Source organism: Lissotriton vulgaris, chromosome 10, assembly GCF_964263255.1.
Source record: "Lissotriton vulgaris chromosome 10, aLisVul1.2, whole genome shotgun sequence".
Classification (NCBI taxonomy): Eukaryota; Metazoa; Chordata; class Amphibia; order Caudata; family Salamandridae; genus Lissotriton; species Lissotriton vulgaris.
Window position 1 is genome coordinate 452,539,601 of NC_141698.1, and position 26,574 is coordinate 452,566,174.

At 45.8% G+C, this 26,574-nt stretch overlaps 1 protein-coding gene across 4 annotated transcripts in view; it reads left to right on the top strand.

The window, feature by feature from the left end:
• The window catches only part of LOC147685394 (uncharacterized), a 374,955-nt gene that overhangs the window by 344,158 nt on the left and 4,223 nt on the right, over nucleotides 1–26,574 (top strand). For all 4 annotated transcript variants that reach the window (XM_086941307.1, XM_086941308.1, XM_086941310.1 and 1 more), the window contains exon 5: nucleotides 24,853–25,005. In XM_086941307.1, coding sequence (XP_086797433.1) covers nucleotides 24,853–25,005 — 153 coding nt within the window. The remainder of the gene's footprint in view (nucleotides 1–24,852; nucleotides 25,006–26,574) is intronic.

Sequence of the window (26,574 nt, forward strand, 5' to 3'; positions counted from 1 at the left end):
CGAACACCATAATGAAGGACCAGAGTCAGATCTCCTGAATCTTGAAATTGCCGCCAAATGGACCTTGATCGTAGAATGGGTCAGATTAGACTTTGCTAGCGAGAGTAGATAAGGCAGGAGTTGATGAGGTTTTGAAGTACACACGGGAGCAATTCATTAAAGTATCCAATACTTTATTAGTGCAGATCCCCCCTGTCAGACTTGTTTTGCCGTAGGGGGTCTGCACTAATAAAATATTGGATACTTTAATGAATTGCTCCCGAGTGTGCTTTTCACTCGGTACTGAAGATTTTCCGATACCTGTTGTTGCAATATATATATATATATATATATATATATATATATATATTACCTACTGGCGATAGCCAGTAGGTATATATAGTTAGGATTTTTTCTCTATGGAACTTTTGAAAATTCTATGTCTAATAACTTTGGCGTTTGTGGACGGAACCCGGCTGAAATTTTCAGGAAAATGGCACATTTTGTTTCTGAGCAGCCCCTGAAAATTTGGGGGGGTTCCGTTAAGGGGGGGCCGAGAAAAAAGGGGGGTCCCAAAACGCGTTTTTCCCATTCATTTTTCCATAGGGCCTTTGGCCTCACTTTTAGCTCGAACGGCTGAATGGATTTACACGAAACTTGGCAAAATTATAGGGACTGTTAGCCCGATGTGCCTTTGCTGGGTCTCAATATATGTGCTCCAGTGGATTTTGAGAAATTAACGTTTAAAAAAACAGATATATCTGTGACAGCGTCCCAGATAGCGCTCCAGATCGCGTACTTTTCGCGTAACGGAGCTTTGCGTAGCGAAGCTGATTGGCTCTCCGGTGTCTGTCAACATTCTAAACAGTCCGGTGCGGCCGCCATCTTGTCTCTCGGTAGGATCGAGAGACAAGAGGAGGAGAAAAACTAAGGGGGAATTTAATGAAAGGGGGCAAGGTAGACCCCTCTTGACCCCCTAGGAATGATGTTGTGGTTATTAAACGGTCCCGTGGGGCAAATAATAAAAATTTGATTTTTCGCGGTAGAAGCGCTTCTCGGTTTGCGAACCGGGTCGCAAACTGGTAGCGAAACGTGAATTCGCCATTTTGTGTTTAGATTTAATTAAATTACTAGATGGAGGAAAAGCAATGTGAGTATTGGGTATAAGGGGGTATGGGAGACGTATCCTGACCCCCTATGTTTTCTGAGGGTGGTTGAGGAGGCTCATATATGTTGATACTTGTCTTCCAGCGGTTGCGCGTGAGCGTTTTTTTTTTTTTTGCCGCTTGACTTCTGTTAACGTTCGATTCGAAGGAAATTAGGAAGTGTTGATCGCCATTTTGACACTGCGAGTAAATATATTGTTAAAAATAATTGTTATAAATTAATCCGTATTGATAAACATTGTGTGCGCCATCTTGCTTTTTTTCCAATGCCACACTTTTGTCGTGCACGGCGGCCATTTTAGATGCCTTGACCAGACTCACTCTCTGCATGCCGCCGATCCTCAGCATGGCTCCCCACCCTCGCAAGCATCTCCCCCACGCACTGGTCACCCCTGCTCTCTCTCATATGCATGGGCCATAAACCTCCCCCATCTGCGCTGCTCTTCCCTGAGTATCCCACCCTGTGCCCGCCCGACCCCTCCTTTTCACCCTATTCACTACCGCACCCTCTAACACTCCTCTTCCTCTGTGTCCGATTGTCCAGGCCGGTCCCAGGCTATCACCTAGCCCTGCAGATGTAGTTTATGGCCCCAGCTGTAGAGAATCACTCCTCTTCAAAGGAGTTACAGTAGATCAAGGCCCCCACCCGATGAGATCCGTCACACCACACGCGTTCCTACTATCTGATAACCATCCTGTAATGTGCTTGGGGAGGGGATTCTCACTGTGAGGGTGTGTGGGTCCGAGCCTGAAGCGGAAGATTCCAGGGATGCCTCTTTGTACATCAAAGTTTTTACAATTATGTGTCACATTAAAAATATATAGCACTCGGGGGAGGAGCTACGCCGTGATCCAAGATGGCCGCATAAGCTCCCGGCTCCGCCGACCTCCGCCGGCGGCCCGACTATCCTGTCGACTATCCTCTACCCACGCCCCGCGTCCGGCTGTACGAAGATTGCCTGATGCCAATGGTGCTTTCCTGGATTTTCTATCCTCTTTAGCGACGAAGTTATGTCGTGTTCCATTTTCGGCCTACTCCCGGGCTGCCGCCGGGTCCTCGATTTCTGAAGCACCCGAGAGGGACCTGATCAACATCGGCTGTGGGACCGCGATTGTGGCCGGTCCTCCAGGTCTGGAAATTTTTTTTGTTGCTCTTGACTCTTGTCCTTGTTGATGGATGGTGAAGAGACACTGCTGAGATCCTCCTGCACCACGGCTGTGGGTTGTGTGCCTGCCCCGGTTCACGGTCCCGGGGCCGACGGGCTGCACCCACGGCCGGTGTCTGCCCTGAGTGCGCCAATTCGGGACGCCCTTGCTGTTGCGATCGCCAAGTGTGTGCCCGGAGCCCGGTGCTGTGTGCTGGAGTTTGTGTTCCCCTCCGTCCTCTGAGCCCCGGGATGGAGGGGATGGATGGCGCACATTCATTGAGGTCCGTAATGGCGGCGATTGGGGCGCTCCGCTCTCAATTCACCGGCGCTTGTGTCTCCCTGGCGAAACTGGACGGTGTTTGCTCGCGGCCGGCCACGATTGCTGCAGTGCCTGCACAGAAATCTGCGATCCAGACGACCGATTTGACCCTCCATCTGCGGGGGCCCGAGCGGCAGCCCGATTTTGTTCCTTTGAGAGTCGGCCCCACCTTTCCCTCATCTACTGCAGCGCATGGTCTTCCCTCTACATCTCCTCTTCGATGGTGTGTCGTCGTTGGAAATCCTGTTCCCCATTGCCGAGTCTCACGGTCCCGTCGGAGAAGATCGCCATTTTCCTTTGTCCTGGCCAGTATGCGCAACGGATGCCGCCATTTTGAAACCGACCCGTGCTCTGCCTGCACTGCCCTGGTCCACCATGGACGCTTTGATTGCTTCTGGTCTGATGCGGCTTGGTTGAGATGTGCCCCGGAACGGATTCGCACTGGTCAGGGCTGACTTTGACTTTGGAATTTTCTTGCTACTTGCCACTGCTTTGAACTTTGCGACGCTTCCTCGGTTTGCAACTGTTACGACTTTGGCAATATGACTCCTTGTGACGCTTGCAGGGTTGACTTCTAATTCCCCGGGGTTGCTCTGTTTACTCTTGCCGGGATTGCACCGAATACCTCACCGGGCAGAGGGTTGGGGGGGGTTTCTGGTAACTGTCCTCCCCGTGCTAATGCTGACTGATTCTGCTCATTGATGATGATTGTGCTATGAGGGGGGATACAGCCGGCGGGAGGTATTAGGTGTCCGGGGGCTAGTTTGATTTCTCCTCCTCCACTTCTTTTTAATACTTTCCCTTCTGTGGGACAGTTCCGGGGCGACAGGCACGCTGTTAGTGGGTTAGGCCGTAGCCATTACAGGGGTGCAGGGTGGCGGGTGTGGGGGGGGGTTTGTTATTTTAGTTTGTTATGTTCTATGGTCTCTATCGCTCTTTTCTGGCTTTGGGAGGGTTCTTTCCCCTTTCGTAGGGTTGGCTGTCTCTTGGTCTTGCACCTTTCTTTTTCTTTATTCGGCTTCTCGACAAGCCTCTGTTTTTCAGTTCTTGGGGGGTAGGCTTTTTGGGGTGATTTTTAGAAATGTGGATCATTGTAATGTGGTTTCCCGTCCAGTATTATCGCCGTGGCTGCTTGGATTGTATAGTTGCTTCGGTTATAGCCTATCTCCGACTGTGATTGGGGTTGGTCCCAATCGTCTCCTTTGTGCTCCTATCCTGTGAGGTGTGATGCCCTTATTGTTGCAGCCCCTACTCTTCTTCTAAAATTTAAAAATGAAAACCTCATATCCTGTTTGCGAGCCCCACAACCGTATTTGATGTTCTTTTATATATCCTGGTTCCTGATTGGCTTCAGTTTCTCCTGTTTTATTGATTGCTTTTGCGGCCGGCCATGATGGTTGTGGGCCTGCGCATGTATCTCCTTCTTTTCTGAATAAAGGTTTTAAAAAAAAAAAATATATATATATAGCACTCCAACAAAGTAGTAGGATTATAACACTTTAATAACTTATAAATATATACAACGCAACAAAAACAGTAAATACATTTAAACATTTTTTTGAAAAAAGCAGCAACAATGGTCAGTAGCTGTGTTTTGTGCGAATAGTCCCAAGGCAGCACAACGTGCTGAGTTCTGGACGGCACCCAGGTGATGTTACCTGGGTGCCGCACTGGTTTTGGTATCCTACAATGCTGCTCCGAAAAACGGCGTGGGGCGCCCCGTGGGGGGGGGGGGGGGGGTGGAGGCGGCGTGAACGGGCCTCCCCAGGTGGAGGCTCGTCTGCTGTAGTGGGCGTTTCAGTTGCCATTCCGCCCGCTTTTGCTACACTGTGCCTCTTCCGCCATTCAGCTGTTTACCGCCCGCTCTTGCGAGTACAGCGTCTTGCTCACCATGTAGTTGAGTTGCTCCCGCTCTTGCGATGCAGAGATAGGCGGCTGCCACAGGACTCTCAAAATGGCGGCCGGCTCTTCGGATTTGGGCCTGGTCCAATAAAATGGCCCTGGAACACCTTGGAACTCGGACGCTCGTCTGCTAGGTCTTTGACCCCATTCTCGAAAGTGTCCCCTGAGCCTTGAAGATTCTACAAAAGTCTTGGGGGCCCCCGACTCCTGCAGGCTTCCGGTTGGGAGCGGCTGCCATGATTGCTCGCGGAATGACCACGACGGAGCCACGAGATGGTGGTGCTCTCATGCTGACGCCAGCTTCAGTCTAAAACATCCAGAAACAAGGTGGGGCTTTCATCGTTTGGGAAAAAAAAATGTTTTAATCCAATGAAAGGTGTTATTTTTAGGTCATATGATCAAGCCTTCCATCATTAGGAAACCAAAAGTAAAATTAACCAATGAAAAGTTTTATAAACAAATCACATGACCTGTTATGCGGCATAGGGCTATAAAAAGCGTAGAAAATCCGTTGGCACGTGAGGCGGCGTCAGTAGCGGACCGATGTGCGAATAGGCCGAAGGCAGCACAACGCGCCAAGATCCGGATGGCACCGAGGTGGTGTCCAGCAAGTTGCCGCACTGGTGTGGTCATCCTACAATGCTGCGCCGAAAGTCGGCGTGGGGCGCCCCGTTGGCCTGTGAGGTCGCATCAGTCAGTGGGGGCTGTTTGAGGATCTGACTGCATTGGAAAGCAATGTGATGCTGTGCGTCGCCCCCAAGATGGAGGCTCCTCGGCTGCAGTGGGGCGCCCCTTGGTGTTTCACTCGCTATCCAGCTGAGTTGCGTCCGCACTTGCGGCTGCAGTAGGCCGAAGGAAGCACAACGCGCCGAGCTCTGGATGGCACCGAGGTGGTGTGCGTCGCCCCCAAGATGGAGGCTCCTCGGCTGCAGTGGGGCGCCACTTGGTGTTTCACTCGCTATCCAGCTGAGTTGCGTCTGCACTTGCGGCTACAGTAGGCCGAAGGCAGCACAACGCGCCGAGATCTGGATGGCACCTAGGTGGTGTCCAGCAAGTTGCCGCACTGGTGTGGCCATCCTACAATGCTGCGCTGAAAGTCGGCGTGGGGTTCCCCGTTGGCCTGTGAGGTGGTGTCAGTAGCGGACCGATGTGTGACTAGGCCGGAACCAGCACAAGGCGCCAAGATACGGATGGCACCAAGGTGGTGTCATAGTTGAGAGTTCTGAGCAGCGCTTGTAACACTGTCTGAAGCTTATTTGCACCTGCTGCAGTTTCACTATTGCCCTGGTGTGGCCAAAGATCGCCCATGACATAGGCGGCCGGCTCCCGGGGTCCGGCGGAACTTTTTTCCTTTTCCTTTCTGCATCTTGTCCCACAATCCGTTTGACCTGAAGACACGACCAGGTCCCTGAATGTGTGCAGGGGGACGCTATTGATTGAATCAAAATGGCGGCTTCACACAAAGCTGACTCAAGCGTTGCTGCTGATGCTATACAGACAAAAACTGGTTTTCAGTTTGTACATTCTTCAGGATTTTTCCATCCAAGGCTGGTTGAGAGTTTGTAGAACAATGGCTTCAGATCTTGCCCTCCCCTCTTTTGACTGATGGTTCTTGTTGCCTATCTCTTCTGTTGTCATTTAACTGAACCTTTTTTGACTGCCGAAAGGGGTTCTGGTCTGACCGCTGGTTGGTGGAGACATTTTGACTATATCCTGGACCTGCCCGGCCTCGCCCAAAATGGCGCCGGTATAAATGGGACTCGTAACTCCTTGTTGTGTACTGGTTGCACAACCTTGATATCACGAGATACGTATGCAGTTTTGAAGCACATGGCGGGCGGGGACGAGAATTGATTGAATATTTCGACATCCCTATTGATATTAAGTTCTGATGTGTTATTGATTACTGTACTATTGAAAGTTTGAATTAACCTCACCCATGGTACTTGCCCGCAAATGTATATCTAGATAATTTTATTGTAAGTGGCCCTGTCGTATTTTAATTACAAAATGTACGTCCACCGATTCCGCAACTGTTAGACACCTTAGTTCTTGCAACCTAATGGCCCGCTCGTTATGTTCCTCTACAGTGTAAATGTCTCCTCATCATATACGATTCCAGTTTGCTCCGTGATCGGCCCACGTGGTTATAGGCCCGTATTTGTATACTGACATTTTCACAATAAAGGTTTTTAAAACAAAACATGGTAGTAGTATTTACATTGGTAAAGTTTTTAATTTTAGTCACTGTTTTCAAATCAGTAAAAGGCAAGTGAAATAAAGCAGTCCAATTACATGACTGATAAAAGGTATAATACGCAGGAACGCAGTAAAGATAAATGCTCAAGGGCTGTTGTGTTTTCTACTCCTGCAGCATAAAGTGATCGATAAGAATCTGATATTCAGGCGTATCGGCGACTAAGACAGCAGGCCGAGCCTCTTTTGCTCAACGGCTCCGTCATGGGACGAAGAAACGCCCTTTTTCTAGAAAAAGGAATATATTTGACTTGCAGGACAGTTGTAAATTTTCCGGGAAAGTACATTAGCCTGGAACATTATAACATATATGTTTAAGAAAAAATAATGTTCGAAAGCAATAAAAAGCGTAATTTTTAGGTCATATGACCAAGCCTTTCATCATTAGAATAACAAAAGTAAAATGAACCAATGAAAAGTTTTAATAACGAGTCACATGACCTGTTATGCTTACGTTACGCGCTGCGCGCCGCGCCCCGATCGCTTCCGGGAAGCTGCGCTTCGCGCACCTGAGCACTTCCGGGTGCGCTAACGCGGCGTGTCATATAACGCATTACGCGACAACGTAGGTCCAGAATATAGTCAAAATGTCTCCACCAACCATCGGTCGGAACACAACCCCTTTCAGCAGTCTAAAAAGTTCTGTTAAATGACAACAGAAAGGACAGGCAACAAGAACCATCAGTCAAAGAGGGGAGGGCAAGTTCTTCTCTACCGGGTCACGTTGGGGCGCTACCGGAACTGATCGAATTGGTAGTCTACAGTGTTTCTGGATGTTTCAGACTGAAGCTGGCGTCAGCATGAGAGCACCACCATCTCGTAGCTCAGTCGTGGCCATTCCACAAGCAATCATGGCAGCCGCTCCCCACCAGAAGCCTGCGGGAGTCGGGGGCCCCCAAGACTTTTGTAGAATCTTCAAGGCTGAGGGGACGCTTTCGAGAATGGGGCCTAAGCCCTAGCAGACAAGCGTCCGAGTTCCAAGGTGTCCCAGGGCCATTTTAGTGGACCACTCCCAAATCTGAAGAGCCGGCCGCCATTTTGAGAGTCCTGTGGCAGCCGCCTATCTCTGCATCGCAAGAGCGGGAGCAACTCAACTACATGGTGAGCGAGACGCTGTAGTCGCAAGAGCGGGCGGTAAACAGCTGAATGGCGGAAGAGGCACAGTGTAGCAAAAGCGGGCGGAATGGCAACTGAAACGGTAAAGGGGCGCCCCACTACAGCGTGTCTTCAGGTCAAACGGACTGTGGGACAAGGTCCAGAATGGAAGAGTCATCAAAAGGCAAAAAGTTCCGCCGGACCCCGGGAGCCGGCCGCCTATGTCGGGGGCGATCTTAGGCCACACCAGGGCAACACGACTTGGGGAGGGGGCAGGAGCCAAGTGCCCCCTCCCAGTCCGCGCCACCACACCGTATGTTGAAAATCTGAAGCCATCGTTCTACAAACTCTCAACCAGCCTTGGATGGAAAAATCTTGAAGAATGTGCAAACTGAAAACCAGTTTTTGTCTGCATAGCATCAGCAGCAGCGCTTGCTATCAGAGTGCATGAGTTTCATGCTCGATCGATTGAGCTAGCCGGATCAGGCAACAAAAAGTATAAAATAGTTATGTAAATAGTTATTTAATAAAATGTTTTACCCTGTTACTTTGCTGGTGTGTTGTATATATTTATAATATTTGCATAGAGTTTATCGTTATTTTGGGCGGGGTGGGTGGCGGAGCCGAGCTGTCTTGCAGCCATCATGGTGTGGAGCTCAGTTCATCTCACTAGTTTCGTATTTCTCATGAAGGGTTGTTCCTAATGTTTCTATTTTAGCGAGGTCAAAAAGAGATCCCATTAGTGGCCTCCTGATTTTGCTCGATTACTTTTGTTTTTTTACACGATTTTTCACTATCTGCAAAGACTAAACAGAGTATTGCGACTCTGTGCTTGTTTGTAAATAGAGAATGAACCAAAGAGAATCAATTCTAAAACAGTAAATGCTTGGATAACAATCAATCCAATGGAGAGACAAGCAGGCACGACGGATTACAACGGGGGCAAAGGCCTGCGTTAACTACCCTTCACTATCTGCAAAGAGAGAGTACTACTAAGAGAAAAGAGGGGGGGCAGCGTTCAAAGCACATCAGCGTGCATAAACACGAAAATGTTTTTACCTATCACGTACTTCACATTTGACAGCTTTTGATATTTGCTATTAAAAAACCATTGAAATTCACTGAAAAAACTATAGGTTATAGACCATATATAGTTAGGAATTAGCATTTACAAAACCTTGAAAATTCACTGAAAAAACCATAGGTTTTAGGCCATATATAGTTAGGGATTAGCATTTACAAAACCTTAATTTACTCGCACAAAACCATAGAAATTCGCATATATAGTTAGATGCAATAACTAAATATCGCGCACCCGCAACCCACTGCTGATGATGTCACATATTACATCATTCATGACATGGTCAGTGACATCACTGATGACATCACTGATGACATCTCAAATGACATCACTGATGACATCTCAAATGACATCACTGATGACATCACTGATGATATCTCAAATGACATTACTGATGACATCACTGATGACATCTCAATTGACATCACTGATCCCATACAATCACTCATACATACAGTCACTCATTACAACACTATCATATGCACTCATACACCTATGCAGATACTCAAACACTGCCACTCATCCATAGATTTACTCACACACCTAGTCAGTCCTGTAAATAATCAATCACACTTCGATTTCCTCATCTATACAGTTAAACACAGAACACCTTATTTATTCAAACATATACTAACACATACTTACTCTCTTATACAATTACTGATACAAGTACACATTGATGTGCACAGAGTCACACACCTCCCAGCCAGCCACACACACACTCATTCGTCCATACAAATACTTGGGCAATCAATCAATACCCCATATAGCCACTCATATAGCTACTGATCAAACCATGCAGCAGTTTGCACAACAACAGACATATTGATGCACACTTTCAGACAGTTTAGTCACTAATCCATGCATTCAGTAAGACACATTTATTCACTCACTCAGTCAGGTACGCACCTACTAAATCCTTCATCCAGACACTTATACATCCACTCATTCTTCAATATGTAAGACATATTTTAATTTTACAGAAAGATACAGTCACTGGATGTTGTCATCAGTGATGTCATCAGTGATGTCATTTGAGATGTCAGCAGTGATGTCATGAGTGATGTCACTGACCATGTCATGAATGATGTAATATGTGACATCATCAGCAGTGGGTTGCGGGTGCGCGATATATAGTTATTGCATCTAACTATATATGCGAATTTCTATGGTTTTGTGCGAGTAAATTAAGGTTTTGTAAATGCTAATCCCTAACTATTTATGGCCTAAAACCTATGGTGGCGGGAGAGGCCCGGTTGTGCTGCCTTCGGCCTATTCGCACAACGGACCGCTACTGACGCCACCTCACAGGCCGACGGATTTTGCCGACTAAAAGACAGACCATAGCAGCCCATTGTTGCTTTGAGATGTATGTTGCAGCAGGCTGCCATGTAAATAGTTGTTTAATTTTTTTTTTTTTAACGTGTTTACTTTGTTGGAGCGTTGTATATATTTATAAGTTATTAAAATGTTATAATCCTACTACTTTGTTGGAGTGCTATATATTTTTAATGTGACACATAATTGTGAAGACTTTGATGTACAAAAAGGCATCCCTGGAATCTTCTGCTTCAGGCTCGGTCCCACACACCCTTACAGTGAGAATCCCTTCCCCAATCACAATACAGGATCGTTATCAGATAGTAGGAACGTGTGTGGTGTGACGGATCTCATGGGGTGGGGGCCTTGATCTACTGTAACTCCTTTGAAGAGGGGTGATTCTTTACAGTTGGGGCCATAAACTACATCTGCACGGCTAGGCGATAGCCTGGGACCGGCCTGGACAATCAGACACAGAGGAAGAGGAGTGTCAGAGGGTGCGGTAGTGAATAGGGTGAAAGGGAGGTGTCGGGCGGGCACAAGGTGTGATTCTAAGGGAAGAGCAGCGCAGATGGGGGGAGGTTTATGGCCCATGCATGAGAGAGAGAGCGGGGGTGACCAGTGCGTGGGGGAGATGCTTGCGAGGGTGGGGAGCCATGCTGAGGATCGGCGGCGTGCAGAGAGTGGGTCTGGTCAAGGCATCTAAAATGGCTGCCGTGCACGACAAAAGTGTGGCGTTGGAAAAAAGGCAAGATGGCGCGGACAATGTTTATCAATACGGATTAATTTATAACAATTATTTTTAACAATATATTTACTCGCAGTGACAAAATGGCGGTCAACACTTCCTGATTTCCTTCGAATCGAACGTTAACAGACGTCACGCAGCCAAAAAAAAAAGACATGTATCAACATGTATGAGCATCCTCAGCCACCCTCAGAAAACATAGGGGGTCAGGATGCATCTCCCGTACCCCCTTATACCCATTTCTCACATTGTTTTTCCTCCATCTTGTAATTTAATTAAAACGAAACACAAAATGGCGAATTCCCGTATCGCGACCCGGTTCGCGAACCGGGAAGCGCTTCTACCGCGAAAAATCAAATTTTTTTTATTTGCCCCACGGGACCCTTTAATAACCCCAACATCATTCCTAGGGGGTCAAGAGGGGTCTACCTTTCCCCCTTTCATTAAATTCCCCCTTCGTTTTTCTCCTCCTCTTGTCTCTCGATCCTACCGAGAGACAAGATGGCGGCCGTTCCGGACTGTTTAGAATGTTGACAGACACCGGAGAGCCAATCAGCTTCGCTTTGCAAAGTTCCGTAACGCAAAAAGTACGCGAGCCGGAGCGCTACCCGGGACGCTGTCACAGCTATATCTGTTTTTTAAAACGTTAATTTCTCAAAATCCACTGGAGCACATATATTGAGACCCAGCAAAGGCAAATCGGGCTAACAGTCCCTACAATTTTGCCAAGTTTCGTGCAAATCCATTCAGCCGTTCGAGCTAAAAGTGAGGCCAAACGCCCTATGGAAAAATGAATGGGAAAAACGCGTTTTGGAACCCCCCTTTTTTCTCGGCCCCCCTTGACGAACCCCCCCCCCCCCCCCTCCCCAAATTTTCAGGGGCTGCTCAGAAACAAAATGTGCCATTTACCTGAAAATTTCAGCCAATTCCGTCCACAAACGCCAAAGTTATTAGACATAGAATTTTCAAAAGTCCCATAGAGAAAAAATCCTAACTATATATACCTACTGGCGACCGCCAGTAGGTAATATATATATATATATTTTTTTTTATATATGTATATACAGAATACCACACTTGGTAAATACTACAAATAAATGCATTAATAATAATGTGAGATAAAAGACAAGAATACAAGCAATACTGAACATCCTGCAAGAAATCAGAAAGATATATATACACTAAATACGTCAGATGATTACTTTGGATGTGCACTCTGACTCACTCACTCATCACAAAGTCAATACTCAAAAACAAATCACCTCACCGGTTGCAAACACTTCATCTAAACCCACTCCAGACTGGGGAATTCGCAGCCGGGGTTAAGAGCCTCAGCAAACCGGGTTCTGCTGTACTGAAGTAGATGCGTCCATCCCCATTCAGATTCCAAATGTAAATGTAAATGTTGTAAATGTAAAAGATTGGATCTTTTATACCAAATCCCGGTCTTTAAGTCAACAATCCTCCGCTTTATAGTTTCAAAACACATTAGAAGGTTCATGAGACCTTCCCTCTGCTCCAAGGAAACTTACTGACATTGGCCACCTTCCATGCAAGCATTCCATAGGCAAAAGGAGTTCCCACATTCCCAGTGCATTCTCACATGTTCCAGCCTTTATCTTAACGAAGCTTATGAAAGCCTCTTTCAGTACATTCAACAATCTCCTCTCCAAAAACAAAGCAACCTTGAACGTGAATAACCCAAACAACTTGAGCATTCTGGAGGCCTGCCTGTGCGTGCAAAAAGCTCAAAGAAGACAGAGTCAGAATTCTTGATGACATGAGGGCATGTCAAAGCCAATAGTAGGAATTTCATAATACCTCCTAATGTACAATACAATGCACATTTGTACACCACTGCCTATAGCATCACACACTTTACACAATGCACATTTGTGCACCACTGCTCAAGATACTGCACTTCGGGACCAGAAAGTACATTCCACACCTCTCACTCTTTCAAATGCACATCCCACACGTTCTGTTCTTGGCAAGCAGTTCTACTCTGTGACAGCTCCCAATTCAAAACTACGAGATTACACGAGAGAAATCTTCAAGGGAAACAAGGCATATTCAGGACGTACATTCATGCTAGGGTAAAATGTAACACCAAAGTCAATTAAAATGATGGTAGTCAAAGGCCATCAGGTGGTGTCAAACCAAAGCAGTGCCTCTACCACTACATGCCCTCACAGCACAGCTGGTGCTGTGGTAGTTCCAGTGGGCTTGCAAATGGAACATCTAATGTGGAGGAGCAGAAATAGAACCAAAATGCCACAAATGAGGAATAACAGCAGTGAGGACCCCAGAAACACTCTAGAAAAAAGAGAATGAAAAAAATCTGGTATTGCTCCAGAGATTGTCTTGAATTAACTGACTGAGACAGAGACCACAATATTAAAAAACAAATGAGCAATGCCGGCAGTTTTGGATGCATTAAAAATACGATGAACTAATTTGCTGAAATGTAATAGAAGGTTTGTGTTTAACAAGGACTGTATCTCACTGGATTTCCTTGCAACATGTAATTCTAAAGTTTCTCGAGGTAGATGTTAGTGCAACTTCTTTTTCAAATAATAGTGCTTTGAATCTGATTAGCTTGTTGTACTACAACCGGACTAGAGAAATCCAGAACAGGTGGATCTGTATACACAACATCAGCTGCATAGGTCCCGGTAGTACCAGCAGTACACAATTCAGTCATGTTGCTGGATTTATCGTAGTGCATTCTCCACCCCCTCCCCCAGCTGGGAAGAAACTGCTTTGATGGTGCTCAATTGTTGCAGAGGAATTTCATGTATAGTATTGAGAGGAGTTGGGGAACTACCAAGGACTTCTTGTAGCCTACTGTTCAGAATTGTCCACATGATGCAACTTGACATGTTCAATGGAGACAAAACGATTATCTTTGGAACCAGAAAGCCGTGGCAAGATAGCGGTTCTTGTACCTTGAACACCAAGGACTAATACCGGTGCTCGGTATGATGGGCCAAACTTCTTTTTCCCCGCCACCTTCTCTTGCATGAAATCTCCAACTTTTGAAATCCTGCCAGAACGTTCTGGTTTCAGCTTGATTCCCGCAGAGGCAGACTTCTTCAACTTGTTGAATTGGGTGTCACAGACATTTTGTAGATCGTGTAAGACAGCACAACGATTATCTAAGTCAAATGGCGTTTGCTGCGGCCACAATGTCTGGACTCTCAAGGTCTGAAACAAACATTTCTGTGCCAATAAGGACCTCGTATTTGGTCCTACCGCCCAGGGATCTTTTAGGGAGGTTATTAAGTGCCCATTGTACCCTGTGTAGATGGTGGATCCAGCTGTGCCCAGTGAGAAATACTCTAGCTGTTAAGGACTGCTTTAAGTCGAGGTTCATCCTCTCCACAACAGAATTGCCCTCGGACTAGTATGGAGAGGAATAGTGCACCTGTACGCCCAGGGAAGCCATAGTGCCCGACATGCTTTAAAAGCAAAGGCCCGGGTCTGGTCTCAGTAGAGTGTACTGCATGCATGTGTCCTTATAAAGACTTGTATACCTTAAATAACAGTTCAAGCATCAGCCCAGAGGAACCTGGGGCAAGAATCAACTGCAACTAAGATTAAATGTATATGCAGTATTCAAAAACAGTAACCACAGTGCTCCAAATAAATGCAGCCAGAAGGCTTGTTGGAAATTAAGAGGTGTGTCTGCAGTGGGGGAGCCACGGTAGAAGCATTAATTTGTTGACAAATGTCACAACGCATAATATATTTTTGGCCTGTTGGTATAAGCCTTGCCACCAATAACGTTGCTGAAGGAGCACAATTGTGGCCGCCACACCTGCATGTACAGAAGCAACAGCTTCATGCGCAGCTATCTGTAAAGCTAGTCTGCGGTCTCGGTTGGGAATCAAACAAACACCAACCCGTGGAATAGTAACAATAGGAATGTTTTGTGCACTTGAGTGGTAGGTATATTTAGAGAAAGCCTTAGGTAAAGGGGTGCCTCTTTATTAGCATTAACGGCTGTCAAGATATCAAAATCTATTCTAGTTTTAGAACTAATATTTGCAGCAACTGTAGCTGTCACAACTGCAGATTGTGCTGCCTCATCAGCCAGAGAATTCCCTACATGTGCTCCCACACGCTGATGACTCAAAGTAAGAATAACATGAGCCTGTGGCAATATGTCTTTGAGGTCTGCCACTTTAACCCAAAACGTTTTATGCATGATTGTGGTGCCTTTCGGATATTCAAATTCATTTGGCGCTAATAATGTGAATTATCATTAAATGACTTTACACAGTAATAAGAATCACACACGATAAGTGTGGGGAATTCAGGATCCGTATGTTCTGTTTCAAAAAGCAAAGCTTTCAGTTCAGCCAACAGCACAGTGCAGTCCCCTAGGGACTGTGCGCATTTTTTTTGTGGTTGGAAGTTCCCTTCCAATATAAACCCAACAACAGTGATGCATGCCACCTAATTTTGCTGTTTAGACTCAGGTTGCAGGTTGGGCCGAAACATCAATGTAAACAATATATATATACTGTTCAAGAGGTAAGACAGAAGTGGGCATGGGGTAAACATGTTCATACTGTAGAAATTCTTGTGTCTGTGAAGAGTGGTCAAAGACAAAGCTTGCATCAACAGCTGTTAAGGATGTTTCCCATTTTATCCATCTAGTATGGAGTGCTTTAGCATTAGGAATCCTGGCTTTTGCGACATCCTGTAAGGCTGGAACTGGAGTGATAACAATAATGCATTTCCCCTGTGAAAGTTCCCCTTTGTTAAGGTTAGCCATCTGCACTGCAGTCAGTATTTTTTCAGTGGAAGCAAAACACATTTCCACACTGTAATATAAATGTGATTTATATGCCATATGCACTGTTTCACCTTTATTAATGGTGATATAGGTATATCCGATGGCACCCAGTAAAACACGGATGACTAGGTTCGTAGTATTTACACAAATATTTAAGTGACGTTTGGCAAGTCAGTCAGATTGATATGATCTGAGTGCATCTGTGGGTCCTGATGTTCAACGTGAAGTGGAAAGGCCTGAGTGAATTAGTTCATATATATTGGTTTGATGCGTTGTGCATAATCAGGACTGTAAATTCTGCCGAAATTAAGAAATCCTAACAAGGATTGTAATTTCTTTTATATAGTCGGAGGTTGAATTGTGCACGCCTCTACAAAAAATGCAAAACTCTTTCCTTCATGTGTAAGTTCATATCCTAGGAAAATGACACTCGGAAAAGCTATATTAGATTTCTTAATGTTGAACTTGTAGCCATGGTCAGCAAATCCCAATACTATGGGATTTACTCCGCCCAAATGTGGGTTTAATTCATTGTCTGTGAGGTAGATATCATCTACATAGGAAAATGCCCCAGGGTCAGTGTTGTCTAGAACTGACATTATAGCCCATTGGGAGCATTGCGTATCTCCTTTGAAAGCTAAGCACTGAGAAGGCTGTCCAGTATCTGCTTTCAAGCGCTAGATTGTGGCTGAAAAAACTGTTGGAAATATCCATGGTCGTTTTGTCTTTTTTACATGCTATATTGTTTGACGGCCGTACTGTGTGTATTTTGTTTTGCAAAAGTGCGTGTATGACTGTTTAAATGTCGGTCGTCTAAAAACAATACGGTATAAAAGATCCGGTTTCAAAACAGGATAAAGGGGATTATTCATCCGAGACCCAGGGTTCAATTACTCCCTGATACTCCAGTCGGGTGAGTATTTCCCTAACGGGTGCTTTAGCATCCTGTTTTATCGGGTATTGCGATTGCACTTGCTAGCTGGACCATATAGGTATATCATGATAAGGAGAGTATTTATCCCAGCGGACATGATTGCGATATAGCGCAGGGGCTAGTGCAAGAACCCATTCTGCCGCAAAAGCTTGTTTAACTTGTTCAGGTACAAGGGCAGAAAAAGAAGGAAGCATTGCATCCTCACCCTACGGGGATGTCTTTACAGACTGGGGGGGCCAATCAACCTCTGCAAAAAGCATGTCATAAGACAGAGTAAAAATTTCCCACATTATTGCTCTAATGGTGTGCTGCATGTCTCCTTCAATTTGAATGTCTAGATCATATCTATCCTGAGGGGCAACATGCCTATCTGGGATCTCAGCTCTAATACAAGTATCAGTTGCTATCGCTGCTCGAAATTTGTGGAGATTTTTGCGCACTATTGTGAATTCTGCAGCGCTGTCGAGGAGAGTCACCTCCCAACCCCTGTTCAGTCGGAGGGTTCTCAGTGTCTGTGGCATATTTATTGGTGATAGCCACAACTTTCTTTTTCTGAAAAGGGGCTTTATATTGAGGAGGTCTTTCCTCCTTCGTTATCTTCACGACAGATGAGCTTTGTGTCTTCCTCTTTGGGTTCACGTACTCTTCTTACCCGTGTTCAGATTGTCGTACTGCTTATCAGACGATTCCTGAAATAAACGCGCTCCCCTCCAAAGATTGCATCCTTCTGGGAGACCTCAATTTTCACCTTGAAAAGAACAACGACCGCAACTCCACCACCCTTTTGGACAACCTCGCCAACCTCGGACTTAAACAACTGGTCACTTCCCCCACCCACATCGCAGGTCACACTCTTGACCCTATCTTCACCTCCAGCAATCATGTCTCCTTCAGCCACACTACGGCTCTCCTCTGGACTGACCACAGCTGCGTTCACTTTACCTACAACAAGCCCAAACACAACAACCACCCCCAACCAACTCTGCAAAGAAACTGGAACAAAATCACCATCGACCAGATCTCCTCATCGCTTCTTCTAAATCCCCCAGCCCACTCCTCAAACCCCGACCAAGCCGCCACCAACCTCACCCTATGGTTATCCAACAGCGCCGACATCCTAGCACCACTGAAAAAACGACAAAGCAAACTTGGCAGCAAGAAGGCCTCATGGTTCAACGATGATCTTAAGAAATCCAAGAAACTCTGCCGCTCCCTTGAGAAGGCCTGGAAAAAAGCCCCAACCACCAGCACCAAGGACGCCTTCAAAAACGCCACCCGCATACACCACCAACTGATCCGAAAGGCCAAAAAAACCACCTTCAAGGACCGACTAGATAACAACGCCCACAACAGCAAGGAACTTTTCAACATCGTCAAGGAATTTACCAATCCCTCGGCCAACTCTAACGACATCACCCCCTCTCAAGCCCTCTGCGACTCCCTAGCTTCATTCTTCCACAACAAAATTGCAGACATCCACAACAGCTTCGACAACCAACCCGGAGACCAACCCACCCAACCATCTGCTGGACCTTCACCCCCCTCGAACATCCTTAATGACTGGAACCCAATCTCCACTGAGGACACCATCCGCCTTATGAACTCCATCCACTCAGGATCCCCCACAGACCCATGCCCTCACCACATCTTCAACAAAGCAGACTCCATCATAGCACCGCACCTCCGAGACGTCATCAACTGCTCCTTCAACTCCGCCACCTTCCCGGAAAGCTGGAAACACGCTGAACTCAGCGCCCTTCTGAAAAAACCCACAGCGGACCCCACCGAACTCAAAAATTACCGCCCCATCTCGCTCCTTCCATTCCCGGCCAAAGTCACTGAGAAAGCTGTCAACAACCAGCTCGCCGCCTTCCTCGAAGCCAACAAATCCCTCGACTCCTCACAGTCCGGCTTCCGAGCAAAACACAGCACTGAGACCGCCCTCATCGCAGCAACAGACGACATTCGAACTCTACTGGACAATGAAGACACAGTCGCCCACATCCTCCTCGACCTCTCCGCAGCCTTCGACACAGTCTGCCATAGCACCCTTCTACAGCGCCTCAGAAACATCGGAATCCAAGGAAAAGCACTGGAATGGATCACCTCGTTCCTCACCGGAAGAACCCAGAGAGTCCGCCTTCCACCATTCAAGTCAGAAGCCACTGAAGTCATCTGCGGCGTACCACAAGGATCTTCACTCAGCCCCACCCTTTTCAACGTATACATGAGCCCCCTCGCGGCCATCGCCCGCCAACACAACCTCAACATCATCTCCTACGCGGACGACACTCAACTGATCCTATCACTCACCAAGGACCCTAGCACCGCCAAAACTAACCTACACGAAGGAATGAAAGAAGTAGCCGAATGGATGAAACACAGCCGTCTGAAACTGAACTCAGATAAAACAGAAGTCCTCATCTTAGGTACCTCCCACTCCGCATGGGACAACTCTTGGTGGCCAGAAGCCCTTGGAAAAGCACCCATCCCGACAGACCACGCACGGAACCTGGGCGTCATCCTGGATTCCACACTTTCAATGAACAGACAAGTCAACGCCGTCTCCTCATCCTGCTTCAACATTCTTCGCATGCTCAAAAAAACATTTCGTTGGATCCCCACCGAAACTAGGAAAACGGTCACCCACGCTCTGGTCACGAGCCGACTGGACTATGGAAACACCCTCTACGCCGGTACTACCGCTTAACTCCAGAAAAAACTCCAACGAATCCAAAACGCCTCAGCCAGGCTCATATTAGACATCCCGCGTAAAGAACATATCTCTGGTCACCTGAAAAACCTCCACTGGCTTCCCGTCAATAAGAGGATCACTTTCCGGCTCCTAACCCACGCACACAAAGCACTCTACGAAATCGGACCAGAATGCCTCAACACACGACTGTCCTTCTACACCCCTTACCGCCAGCTACGATCTTCCAACCAAGCCCTTGCCACTGTACCTCGCATCAACAAAACCACCATGGGAGGTAGATCCTTCTCCTACCTGGCAGCTAAAACCTGGAACTCACTTCCCACTTACCTTCGCCTTACCCAGAACCACCTAGCATTCAGAAAGCAACTTAAAACGTGGATATTTGACAAGTAATTCCCCACCCCTCCTTAAGCGCCTTGAGACCCTCCGGGTATGTAGTGCGCTATATAAATTCTCTGACTTGACTTGACTTGACTAACCTGATACCTGTCTGAAGTCTTGTTAAGTGCAATCACAAAAATCATAGCACCTCTCAGAGTACTTCTTGGGGTTGGAGAACCTCAGCAAGATTTACGTTTCTGTGGTTGTTTAGATTTATCCCATTTTTTTAAACAAATTCACAGGTCTGCTTGGCTTCATTATATGTGCTAGGTTTGCAAATAAGTCGTTTTGTTTGTCTGGTTCCCAAATAATTGTGTACTAAGGATGTGTACACATATGTAATAATTATAGGCAGCTCACGTTCATGGTAGACCGCTGTGAGCAGCTGGCGTATATCCAGAGATGATGGTTCCCCTTTAAAGTTAGAAGGAATCATTGCAGATACCACAGGAAAATTACCCTTCGTTTCATCCCCATATCCAGGGCAGCAGTTGCCCTGTGTTTGTTTTGTGTTTGCTGTAATAAATCTGGTAAGACTGACATCGAGGTGGTGCGTGACTGATAGTATAGACAGCTGCAAAAACTGTACTTGCAAGTATTTCAGTCTCCTATAGGGGGAACCATCAGATGGGGCAAGCACATAATTAAAATACTGTGCTTCTTTTGTGGTCCAGTAAGGGGAAACACACCTTCAATTTGTTGGTGCTTTTTTTTTTTTTTTGAGCAACCCAAAATTGAATTTTCTCACCATTAGTGGATATGTTGCCCATAAATGAATGAACAATTACAGGGTTTATTGTAGGAACTGCATGCAACTGGGTTTGCCCCAGGAGACCAACTCTTGCTGGTTCAGACAACAAGGTGCGCAAAACATATTGAGTCAAGCGTCTGTATAATGTAACCAGAGCATTGTATAAGGCTTGTGTTTGCAAAAGATTTTGATTCCCCATATCGTGTTATGGCGTGTATCTAGCTAATGCTGTCCATGTCGCCCCATCATTACTAAGTGGACCTAAGCATACAGGTGTAGGTACATGTGGGAGGGTGCCTAGGAACCAAGTTTGTTGTTCCCAATAGGATAAAGGTATTTCAGTGATTGCAGAGGCTTTGTATTGTGCCTGTGCTGCAGGAGTTTTGTATGTATGAAATGTTTGTATTAGCATCAACAGCTGGAAAACCGATCCAAGAATAAAAAACTTCAAGGCGATAAGCGGCGTCCGCTTCAACCACAAAGATAAAGGCTCCACCTCCATTAGTACGTCCATGATGTTTTACATGTGTATGGACATCACATCTGCCCCCTTCCCCAGTACCTTGAGACCCTCTGGGTGAGTAGTGCGCTCTACAAAATGCCTGATTGATTGATTTATTGATTGAAGCGGTATGGAAAGCAATGTGCAAAGTAAAAACGGCTTATGTCCTTTTAAACTTTCAAGCTTGAAAAACCAACAGAATTAGGTGCTTCCTAAACACTGTGGAGGATTAATCCCCAACCCCCGGATGTCTCTGGTGATAGGTGGGAGGGTATTGTGGACACAGAACAACCCTGTTTAAGCCAGTTGCCCCAGCCCTTGAGATCTATGGGGCGCAAGCTAGACCAGCTGTGATGTATGGTGCAGAACTCTGGGGCCATAAGAGTACACCAAGCCTTCTTAAGGTGGAACAGGCCTTTATGCGGAACCTGATAGGCCTCCCCCAGAGCACCCCGCTCACACCCCCTGAGACTAGATCTAGGCCTAGAGTCCATCTCAGAACTGCTAGCCACTCGACCTCTCCTGTATTGGAGAAGGCTCTGGACAGTGCCTGAGCTCGTGGATTATAGAGCTGAATTTGCTGCAGTCTGGGGGCACCTAAAGATCAAGAATATCCCCTGGCTAGCCCATATCAAGGCCCTTGCACATCAAATTGGTATGCCCCAATTATGGGAGACCCCGGAGGTGAGCTGCACGAGAGTGAAGAGAACGGAGCTTTTGGCCTCCCTGAGACATTACAACCTAAGCCTTCTGCATAGCTCGACAACGCTTGGCAGTCTGTCTGCAGAATTTTTGCAGGTAAAACTCGTGTCTAAGAGGGAGGAGTTTTTGGACTTAATACAGCCTCCCCTTGCAAGAAAACTTTACACACAATTAAGACATGGTTGCCTACCTATTGGGCATTTACTTGCAAATGGAATGGACGAGAAGAGGGAATTTGTCCACTCTGTAATAACACCAAAGAGGATATTGTCCACGTCTTATTCCTCTGCCCAGCCTATAGTACAATAAGGAGATGCTGGTTGGCACCGTTATGTAGAAATCTTGGTTTAAGGCAATGTTCACAAGCAGACAGAATTTTAAAATATGACAACTCCCCCTCTATTGTGTTTGCGGTATCCCGTTTTTTATATGGTATGTGGCGCAGAAGGCTTACTTTAATGAATCGCGATAATCTGTGATTAATTGGGATGTTTTGATACCATACTTTGATAACTTACTGTTTAATAACTTTTTAACCATGTATTTTTTAATTATTTATGTATTTTATTCTGTGTATGTTTATATTTTACCTGTGCTTTTATGGTCTATGACCGCAATAAAGTTATCAAATGAAATGGTATTGTGGACACCCATAAGTACTACTGAGAAGACCTGTGAATAAGTAACTGACCGAACTCTGATAACGCTATGCTGCAGGGATTCTGTTTAGAAACTGAACTATACCGGAGATCACAAAACATCAGCATGTAGGGACTTCATCACCATAACACATCAATACCCATGGGCCCAAATCCAGACTAATTCATAGTGCCTTACATTTCCTACTAACTTTCCAGAGTAACATTTAAGTTAGGACCCCAGAGCACAACACTCTGAACCCTCTCGGGGCACGTGGTAACAGGTCATCACCTTTCATTCGCTCACTCATGGCCACAATAAACTGAAAAGAGACACGAAGAACGCTTACATTATTTATTGAAACTATTGTGCTCTATCATGAAGCAACTGTGCAGTAATTAGAAAACATATGCAAGTCTCAGCAATGTGATTAGCAGGATCAGTAAACTGTACACAATAAAAAGCCCTGACATAGTGAATTGCAAATCTGCCTAAGCCTGCCCTGAATATGGGAACACTGTGATATATTAGAGATCTCTGGTGCCAGACCCCCTTTCTGGCACATATTCAGCTGGTCTACATCTCAGATGGCACTGCTCTCTCGTCTCAGGACCTTTTCTCTGCAAGAATCTTTCCTCTCTATTTTTTTTAAACAAGTCTCTGCCTATATGATAAGAATTGCCTTGCTCGAAAACCACTGCTGGATCTCTCTTATGTCTAGGTGTTAGTGTCCGACCACAGAGAAAAACAGGGCACAATGTTGTTTGGCCCTGTGCAAAATGTTCAGCCTGAATCCCCGCATACAAGCTGAATAACAAAACATTTGCAGCCTATTTCTAAAACAGTGTGGCACAAATACAGCGTGTTACATCGTAATGTGTGCAAAGCAAAAGCAGCCTACTACATGTTTAGTCAAGCTAACAAAGGGGAAAAGCTACAGTGGGCCTTATAGAAAAACTCATGACAGCGCTGGGCTGGAATCAATGGTGGGATGTGTCACTCTGCATCAAGATGTGTTAACATCGAAGAAGCCTATTATGTTCCTGTGGTTTTTGAACAGGGGGCCAGACAATTGACCCGTAGAGATATACATGAGTTCTGGGTACACACAGACATGCTGGATTCAGCAGGGCCGGTTATAGCACAGAAGATTCCTGGTACAGCAACAGCAGTCCTTGGTCAGCAAGCCGGACAGACTTCACAGTTGGGCTGTCCTTCTTCGTGGCACTCTTCAGGTCCAGAAGGGATCTGGAGAGTGTGGTAGGTGACCGCTCTTCCCCTCTATCAAGTCAGAGATGACACATCCTGCAAACATATATCCCCCTTTTTGTCTCATTGTTTAGAAGTAACACACAAAGACCAACTGCCAGCTACACCTAGTCATGTGACCATGAATACAGGCTGCTGACACCAAATGGTTGGGACAAGAAATGCTAACTTTCTAATATTCTTTAGACACCAAACTTGAAATTCCTACCTGCTCCCGATTGAAATTATCACGTTTTAAATGCAATAAGGTAACACAATATTATCCTATGGGAGAGATAGGCCTTGCAATACTGAAAAACGATTTTAAGAGTTTTTTACTACCAAGACATGTAAAACTTAGAAGTACGTGTTCAACTTTTTTAATACACTTCACCCCGCCCTACGGGCTATTTAAGGCCTACCCTAGGGATGACTAATATGTATTAAAAAGGAAGGTCTAGGTCTGGCAAAAATGTATTTTGCCAAGTTGAAATGGCACGTTAAAACTGCACACACAGGCTGCAATGGCAGGCCTGAGACAAGTTTGACAGGCTACTGAACTGGGTGGCACAATTAGTGCTGCAGGCCCACTAATAGCATTTGATTTACATGCCCTTGGTAAAGGTATTACCACTTTTCTAAGGACTTATAAGTAAATTAAATGTGCCTGTTGGGAGTAAGCTCATTTTACCAGTGGTAAACTGCACAGAGTCCCGAGGCCAACAGAAACAAGATCAGCAAAAATGGAGGAGTAAGGTAAAACGTTTGGGGGAAGACCACTATAAGGCTGACACGTCTAGCAATAAATTTCTTTAATTATAAACAAATTCAACACAGTAATCTAACAGTTTGAAATAAATAACCTTGAACAAATGTTTTTATAGTCATGACACTTCCCCGTGGTGAGTGATTCTGAATAAAAGAATATATTCTTGCTTGTAATGTGCAGGGTGAGCATCCTCTGAGCATCATGAGTATCTAATGGGCATTTTGAACATCCAGATGGCAGATTCTGCTGGCAACAGGTATAGTAAGCACTAGATGAACATGGTGAACACCCTGTGGACAGGCTTAGATTTCCGTGGGAAGAATGACCATCTGTAAGACTGAAATTTATTCTGTAGATTTCTCCCTCTTAAGATAGTGTTCTTTGCTTTGCAGCGGTGCTGGCTGCAGGCTCTCCAGAAACGACAGCATTTATGGCAGATGAGGCACTTCAGTCCATTCCTGGGCTGACTCCGATTCAGTATACCCTAAAACACTACCTGCTATACCTGGACAAGATTAACAGCTGTTGTCGTAAACTGAACAAAGGTAAGTGGCAAAACATGAGCATGGTCCAGTGGTGTATTGTCTGAAGGAGGCATAGCTGAACAGTCTACAGGTAGAATTGTTGTTCAACACAGTCAGTTACAGTTATCTCCAGATGGATATTTCTGGCCATACCTGTGCACCACAGATTTGACATTCATACCTGCTAAGTTTAAAATCTCACCTGAAGGAGCTAAGCTCCGCATCCTCGGGGCACCCCTAAAGACTCTGAAAGAAGCTCCTTAAGGGGATTTCAATAGCTTGGAAAGTTGAACAAAGACAGACGTGTGGATGATGGAATAAGTCTAGAAACGGGACGGTCTTTTTTATCTTACTCTAGGGATATTTATTGTATTGTATTGTAATTGCATTTTTATAGTGCTTACTACCCCTGACGAGGTATTGAATTGCTTTTTCGTCGAGTAGCACGCTACTCCGTAACCCATAAAGGATTAGTGGTGAATTAGTATAGTGAAATATGAAAGTAATATATCCTCATGTTTTATGTTTTTGGCTGACTATGGAAGTGTGGAAGGGTTGCCCCAGTTAGCAACCCTTATATGGAGTGTTGTCACTGCTTCTCAGTGACAGAAAGTGCATCTGCAATGTATCTGGACTGAAACTAAGGTGATTGACAGTGTTGCAAAACACAGAGATCCACCCTTAGATAGTATTCAGAATAATGTACTCACAGGTCACATGTGTCTTCTACTATGGTTGGAAGCACACAGTGTTTATTTAAATACCCCTCAAACACCAAAAGGGCCCTTAGTGTCATGCTTCATCATGGGGGTTTTCCCGCCCCGCTGCGGGACGAGGCGTGCTACGACGTACCACTACTTAGGAGCACTGATTTTCAGAACAATGTGTAGTATACGACAAGGTGAGTGGAAGGGTCAGGGGTGAGTGAGAGAAGTGAGTTAAGAAATACCTGGCTCCTATGAACTATAAACTTTAATATTCCTTAGAGCTGGTCCTGGTAAAAGAGTGGGTCAGAGGTATACTGCTTTAATGAGCGATCCCTCCTGAGTATGTCAACATGTTTAGAAGCTCACATGCTTCTTCATCAGGGTAAAGAGATATCCCTTCTGTTCTCACTAGTCTATCAAAACAATGTCGATTGAGTAGGACTACATGCGTGAATATGAAAAAAGGTGATATATGTCCAGTAGTGTAACTACTTTAAAATGCAAATAACCATGCACAAGATACAATACCCACTAGGTATTCTGTATGTTAGTTTGTTTTTTGTGGAAACAATGCCCCATGAGCCTTGGAACGGGTTGGGAAGGGTGCCTATAGTCACACTTACATCAAGTACACTGCCTCGCTTCGGTATCGCCTCCCCGTGGCTCCGTTGAACGCCGCAGGGAGGCGATACCCATCAGTGCTCCCACGAGATCGTAGGTCGTAGCACGCCCCGTCCCGCAGTGGGGCGGGAAGATCCCCATGATGAAGCATGACACCAAGGGCCTTTTTGGTGTGTGAGGGGTATTCAAATAAACACTGCGTGCTTCCAACCATAGTAGGAGACACATGCTACCTGTGAGTACATTATTCTGAATACTATCT